This window comes from Parasteatoda tepidariorum, chromosome 2 (assembly GCF_043381705.1).
Source record: "Parasteatoda tepidariorum isolate YZ-2023 chromosome 2, CAS_Ptep_4.0, whole genome shotgun sequence".
In the NCBI taxonomy this organism is placed as follows: Eukaryota; Metazoa; Arthropoda; class Arachnida; order Araneae; family Theridiidae; genus Parasteatoda; species Parasteatoda tepidariorum.
The window spans coordinates 92,781,303-92,789,118 of NC_092205.1; the positions used below are offsets into that span (position 1 = coordinate 92,781,303).

At 28.7% G+C, this 7,816-nt stretch overlaps 2 protein-coding genes across 3 annotated transcripts in view; both read right to left on the minus strand.

Annotated features, from left to right (window-relative positions):
- LOC107455869 (transport and golgi organization 6) overlaps positions 1–7,784 on the minus strand; it is a 44,428-nt gene extending 36,644 nt beyond the window's left edge. Inside the window, exons 1-2 of one of the 2 annotated variants that reach the window (XM_071177933.1) lie at positions 7,645–7,784; positions 4,232–4,311 (exon numbers count right to left, since the gene is read on the minus strand). In XM_071177933.1, coding sequence (XP_071034034.1) covers positions 4,232–4,301 — 70 coding nt within the window. In that variant the 5' untranslated portion in view covers positions 4,302–4,311; positions 7,645–7,784. Of the gene's footprint in view, positions 1–4,231; positions 4,312–6,198; positions 6,356–7,644 lie in introns of those variants that run through there. The other variant, XM_071177932.1, reaches the window with a different exon arrangement.
- Positions 6,582–7,726, minus strand: LOC107455873 (citramalyl-CoA lyase, mitochondrial). The gene has a single exon (XM_016073595.3). The coding sequence runs from the start codon at positions 7,724–7,726 to the stop codon at positions 6,680–6,682; it is 1,047 nt and encodes a 348-aa protein (XP_015929081.2). The 3' UTR covers positions 6,582–6,679.
- Positions 7,785–7,816: the final 32 nt, after the last annotated feature.

A 7,816-nucleotide genomic window follows, 5' to 3' on the forward strand; every position in this document is an offset into this window, starting at 1 on the left:
AGCTAGAAATGATAAGGGGTTTTCTACAAATTTTATGCTAAATCTTTAGAAATATTTTTATAACTGATAATACCATACAATAATCATCCGTACAGCGAAAAGTAATGGTATAAGGAAAGAAAACGTATTTTTATTGGAGATGATCTAGCACATCGGTGTTCATTTTTAATAACTCTTGTTTAACAATAAAACTTGTTTCTAGGTAACAATAAAATTTGTGAAAAACCCTCATCGTTCAAGATATTCAAATCAATTTTTTTTTATTAGTTACTAAATACAAATCACTACAAAATTATTATTTTTTTAAAAAATTTTCAGAACTATGAAAGAACTACTTTAAAAACACATATCTAGTGTAATTTTTAATGATTTTTTTTTTCAAATTTTACAATAATTTTGTTATTAATTGAAAATTGCACCAAAAATTTGCTTTAACATTTTTAAAGTTATAGCAACAAAAAAAAAATTTTTTTAATATAAAAATGTCCTTTAATTTTTGAGCTAAGTTTATGAAATTTTATACAATTAATGCAAACAACAACTATAGTAATTGATTCAAATTACAAGCTTATTGCTATATTTTCAGGCATAAGGGGTTAAAAAATACTTGTTTTAAAATTACAGGTCTCACGAATTTCTGAAAGCTTTAAAATTGATGAATAAATATGAGAAATCGCATCATCTAAATACCTCTAAATTCATAAAATAATCCTCTAAATAATTCTTGAGAAATTTTAAAAAATATCAAAAACTGTAAGTGTCTTTTCCATTATTGTAGTAGGTTAGCTTACACAAATCTATATTCAGAAATATATGGAACGCTGCAACAAATTTAGGATGCAAATATATATATTATATATCATCAGCAGCAGCATTGGCACGACAGCCCTTTGTGAGCCTGGGCCTTCCTCAGAAGCTTTTCCCATTCTGTCCTTCTCCCAGCAATTGTTTTCCAGTTCTTTACTTTTAGGATGGCAAAATCCCCATCTACACAGTCCTTCCATCTCTTTTTGGGCCTTCCTCTTGGCCTTTTATTGGAGGGGGTTGCATTAGAGACTCTCAATGCTGTTCGTTCTGGGCTCATTCTCACTACATGCCCGGCCCATCTCATTCTACTTAATTTAATAGATTCAATGATATCATCGCCATCAAAGATCCTATATATTTCAAAATTATATCTTTTCCTCCAGTTGTCGTTATCGAGTATAGGGCCAAAGATGGTTCGTAGGACCTTCCTTTCGAAGGTTGCTAATAACTTTTCTTCCCTTTTTGTTAAAGTCCATGTCTCTGAAGCATAAGTCAAAACTGACTTGATTAATACCTTATAAAATATATTATATATATGCTATATATATATTATATACTATATATATATAAACATATATTATATACTATATATATATAAACATATATTATATACTATATATATATATGTATATATTATATATATACTTTATGGTAAAATATTACATGTCTAATACTTAGGTCACTGGTCCCCAAATGATAAAAAAGTATAAACATTTCTGTAAAAATAAGTGCCTTCATCCTTTAAAAATACTGCCATTTTAGTTTTTCAGGAAAAGGTTTTTTTTAACCATCTAATTTAATGAAAAGTCCACTTCAGATATATTTAGTTATTGATAATTATTTAATTTTAATTTCATTTCCTTATTTTAGTAAGACTTTGGTGCTGTCTAGTTAAATAGTGTATTATTCTCATATTATTCAGCCCCAAAGATATTCACACATCATTTACTCTATATTAATAAGTATTTTTAGTGATTTTTACCCTTTTATTTCAAATAAATACCCTTTATTTAAAAATGCACCTTTAAATGTTTATTTTCGAATAATTTTCTGTTTAAGACATAAAAAAAAAGCTTTTAAATTGTTTATCAGTTAATACGTTTTTGTTAGTTTGGCTTTTTTTTAAATATTTATTCACGGAGATTGCCTTTTAGCTTATCTTTAATTATTTGTTAAAAGCTTCAAATTTTTCTGTTATTTTGAGAATGAGTAAGAATTACTATGTGAAATTTACACATAAAATAGTTTATGAGGGTAATTTAAAAGTTAAGGATAAAATTCAGTTATTAAAGAATATTACACATTTTGGTACATTTTAACAGTAGTGAGTGAATGCCCTACCCAAACTCTAAGTGACCTTTTCTGTAGGAAAGCACCCTGCCCTTTATTATTTATAAGGAGAACTCGGATAATTCAATATAATTTTCACCGTGTTTACTTATTTTTTAATCATTAACTTTCAATATGCTGCAAATCCACCAACTTTTAATATCTAAGTAATAAAAGATATTGAACTGCTAATAACATTTTACAGAGAGCATACGGAAAATAGAAAAAATATTCTTTTATTTACATAGTTAATAATACAATTATTATTGCATCATAGAATACTAACATAATTATGTATGAAAGCTTTAAAGAGTTAAATCTAATGTATACAAAAAACAAAAAAAACTCTTGTCACTTAAATGGAAAGTTACATGAAAAGAAAATCATACAGAAAATAAAATCTGATAAGTTTGCAACTAGAACAGTACTGCATCCTATGTTCTACAACAAGATTTTATACATAAATAATATTCTGCAGGTCTACATCGAAAATTAAAATCATAGAAAGAGGTTTTGATTATTGGAGCAATAACAAGCATACAAGAATAAAAAAGCTTAAGTTGCAAATTTCATGATCACACATTCATCATATTGCAATTTTTTTTTAAATTTAAATTAACCTTTTATTTATAAAAAAAAAACTAATAAAAGGGATATGAAAATGGACTAACAAAAATGTGATCTGCCAAGGACACATTTCTTAATAGTTCTTAATTTCCATCTCTGTTCTTGTATCAACCGAAAGCAATTGCATGGTGCGTAGCCAAATCGCTCAACAAAAAAAAATTCACCTTTTAAGTACTACATGCATAAACAAAATGCAAAATAATTTTCTAAGACTTTACATGATCATGATAAAAAAACTTGATTCTGACAAAGAACTCTTTTCTTGATTATATTAGCCATCATAAAATGATCAAGAGATTTTTCGGTTTGATATCAGAGGGTGAAAAAAGGAAGCCTGAAATGGAGAATATCTCGAAAATAGTACATACATAGAACATATACTCGAACTTAGTTGCACATAAGAGTGCAATAATCTCACCGGACCCTAGTTCAGTAGACACACACGCGGACTTGCAACTATTTCATCAAACATGTAAAATTATCGGAGCTTTCATATGCTATGGACCAACGGTAACCGAAATAGATTGTTGAATGAATTATAAAAACTTTGAATAGAACAATGTGAAAAGCAGGCTTTGGCATAATACGAGGCAAAAATCAACATGGCAAAAAAAAAAAAATCTCATCTTCGAAGAGGGAAAACAAAGCACTTTTCAAAAACACTCAATGAAAAAAGCACCTTTTAGGGCTTTTAAGAAATGAATATCGAAAATAAGCACTTTTAAAAAACGCTACACACCATGAATTGGGGCTGTTCAAAAATAAAAATTTGAAATGAAAATAAAAAGAAATGTTTATTCAGAGACTTTTTTTTTCATTTAAATAAATTAATTCAATATTATCTATAAAACATGATCATAATAATCAATGTTTAAAGGTCTGTAACAAGATTATGGACAGACTATTAAATCAACATCACATATTCCAAACATAAATTGCTCTGCAATGTGTGTCTCAGTTTTGAGCCCTTTCTGCTGTCTTCATTTCACTTCATAAAGTGTCATATTTACATGTTGTGGTATTTTATATTTACAATCTATCTACTGTATGATTAAATAAAAAATTTGATTCCCAAAAGTTTTAATCAGGTGATTCAGAGTCAAAAAATTTATGATGCGCAAGCCCGGCAATTTTTTTAAATTTAAATGTTTTTTAGTTTTAGGTTTTTATTTGAAACTTTTACTATAAAAAGGAACATTAAAAAATAATAAAAAAACATCAATAAAACATCAAAAATTACAAATTTAATTCAAATCACATTTGTAATATAGTACACAGTATATGACTAAATATAGTATACGACTATACATGACAGTATATAATACACAGTAAATGAGTATTAATACCTAAAAAATTAAATAACTATTAAAAAACTAAAAAAGCTCCGAAGGATGAGAAAATCTAGAGCTCCAGCAAAAGCACAACTATGGTTGGAACTTTCATCATAGAATAAAATAAAACTATTTACCTGAATTCGCCTCACATAATAAAGCATCTAAGCAATTGCATATCTTCTGAACAGTACTTTCACCATTCATCCTTTTTAAGCTAAAATATAAAAATCAATATAAATATTGCCATATAAAATAATAACTTTCTGTAAAACAGTTTTTTTGTAAACAAATTGTATATTTAAATTAAGTCACACACAAATTAATAGCATAGATTAGAAAACAATAAAATTTAAACTACTATAAAATTAAAAATTCATATGAACATTGACTATAGTTTTTTTAAAGTAAGAAATCCTATAGTTATTTGTTTGGACCCATAGCAGTAACTATGGTAACAAGGCATATCTATTTAAGTAGGAGTCTGGGGTCACTGTTAAGGTTTTTATTCCGGTCAGAGACAGAAATTTTTTTTTCCTCAGTCTGTTGTCAGGGGTCTATCCAGACATTTTGTAAAAGGTCCTGTTTTTGTAAAATTGTGAAAAAACTATTCATAATTTGTGAATACAAAATAAACGTTAAGTCACATTCTTTCAACCAGGGTCCTGCTTTGGTGAATATGCGCAAATAAGGCAAAAATTGCTAAAAACCTTTTCAAGAAGTTTCTAAATTGTAATTAGATATAAGATTCTGCTCAACAATTGCTGCTACTAAATTACAGATGCAACATACAAATATTAGGTATTTAGCCTATACTGCTCAACACAGTATATTCATTTCAGACGAATAATGAAAACAAAATCACTTATATTTTTAATAATTTCAATTGACATATTTTAAATAATACAACTTAGAAATGTATCACTTTTAATGCATTACGCATTAAGTAAGCTTAGACAATTCTTAAATTTATAATATTTTATTTAAAAAATTGCCAGAAATAAATTTTTATTTAGATAATTTTATGAATAAATACGCTATTCTTGTTTCCCAGTGTTTTCACTACAGCGCGAGAATCTCACTCATTTTTTTCTTTTCTAGCATTCAAAAAAGAATAATGCGAGAAGATCGTGCACTCTATTAATCAATTTCAAAATGCGCGAATCTCGAGTATTTAGGAAAAAATTTAGTCTTCTGTCATTTTGAATAAAATTCGTTTCACTTTTCTTCCTTGATCTTTCATTATTTTCAACATCGATCATTGTTATCTAGCTTCCCTATTTACCAGTATTGTTTAGAACAAGCAGCAGAACAAAACTGCTAAGAGAAGAAAAAGCTGTTAAAGGGCAACATATCTATGGCAAACAAAAAAATAGCCCATATCTAAAGTATATCTGCAATTGTCGTTTTTAAAATACCTGTGCAGTTATGTGTAGAAATGTATGGTTCTAATTTCAAATAAAGTTAAAAGAATTAAAAAAAATTGGAATCATATTTTTCAATTCTATAGATCTCTGAACAAACTCCAAATTGATTTTATGTTTTATTATTTATATCTTGTTATTATTTTTTATTATTATAAGGTACATATACAGCTCTAAGCAATTATAACTATAACTCTCATGAAACAAATGGTTACTAAGAGCCATTAATGGTAATGCATATAAAAACTAATCGTTTAGTAAAGAAATGAGGTTACATTTCACATCAATATGCACCCTCGATAACAGCTTATAAACAAAACATATTCTCACTTTAAAATGGTCAAGCAACTAATGAAAATTAATTTCAAATCATTCTAGGCAAACTGAAACTATGCCTTCTACATTTGTTATGTTACTAAATAATTTCAAGTTGCTTATTCTAATTTAATGAAACAATGCTTAATATGCTTCTTCACATGTTCAAAGATGATAATTTATAGTAGTTGAAAAAGCCAAGAGCTGAATTTTAAAGAAACGATAAAAACTCTCGTGCTTTACTCATTACACAACATGGGATCACAGTGTTTAAAGCTTTGCTGATCAGTAATTTGATGTACTCTAAAAAAGAAAGGCTAAATAAGAAAAAGTAAAATATTACTAATAAAATTTTACAGGCATACCAAGCAATAAAACTAAACTTTAGACATGTAGAAGATATTGCAGAATTTTGTAAACAAATATGACAGAATAACGATGGACTCCGCAGATACAGTTAACTTCAAATTTCGCTGAAGTATGATCTTATGCCTTTTCCTGGCTAAGCAACTTATGAACAACACAGCATATGCGCTGCAAATTATTACGTAAAATTTTCACAGTATTCATTCGCGCTGAATGCGGTTTATGCATCACATAAAAAAGAACGCATGCGCAAACTGCTTTTGTAAGGGTTATTCTCACTACAGGTGATTTTTTCGAATCCCTTTCTTAACGGTTAGCAACAGGAGCACCATCTGCAGTTTTTGTTCATTCATAAATATAATTTAATAAAGCAGTAGCACAATTGGAAAAATATATCTTTATTGAAATTAACAGCAACGTAGAATGTATCAAACAATATATTGATATAGAAAATACTTTTGTAGTAAAAATATTGGTTCGTTATTTATTTGTGTCCGACATTTTGATAATGTATTCGGCTTGGAGTAATAAGGGCTTATCAATTACATTTCCACGAAAAATAAAAGCTCCTTTGCCTTCACTTTGATGTATTTTAAACAATTTAATTAGTTCTGTAGCCCATTCAATCTTTTCCTCTGATGGCGAGAAAGCCTTTTGTACTACAGGGACTTGCATTGGGTGTATAACTTGTTTACCAGTAAATCCCATGTTAGCACCTTCTTCTGAATATTTTTTAAGACTATCTAAGTCTTTATAGTTTATATGAACCATATCAATTGCTTGAATTTTAAATGCTTTAGCATAAATCACAAACATTTGTCGTGAAGTTACAAGCTCACGGCTATCAGAACTGCGGTTAGCACCAATATCAGCACAAAAATCATCTGCTCCAAAGATCAAACCTTCCAAACGAAAAAAACCTTCCTGAGATAGTTCCATGGCTTTTGCACAAAGAGACCGCAAATTTAATAAGCTAATAGCACTTTCTACTAAAAATAATAAGTTCAGCATTTTGAATTCTTTTTTAGGTTGTAAATGTGATCTTAGCACATCGTTCAGCCACATCAATTGACTAGGATTATCAAGTTTAGGAACCACAAGTGTATCAGGAAGTTTGTTATTTTTTAAAATAGCAATCAAATCCTCCTCAGCTAATCCACTTTCAACTGAATTAATTCTAACTGCACAATCTGTCTTTCCAAAATTAAAAGTTTGTAACATTTCGCAAATATTTCGACGAGCATCGGCTTTCATATTTGCCGCAACCCCATCTTCACAATCGAGCACAGCGCAATCTACATTGATGCTATTAAGTTTTCCAATTTTTTTCTGATCATGTCCAGGAACGTAAAGCATCGCTCTTCTTGGCCGAATAGAATCTCTAATCTTTAACTGTGAGTTTGCGTGAAAAGTTCGAACAAAAGGCGTATAAAATAGAATCTTACCTCCCACAGTGAGAGATTTCTGGATACCAAACAATTTAAAGCACAGATGCATCATTTTGTTCACTGCACAACACACACACATAAACACTTACAGGAAGTTATTTATTTATCAACAATACAGTAGACAATGTCCACATAACAAATATGGCGTTTATGACCCTGGTACACTGCC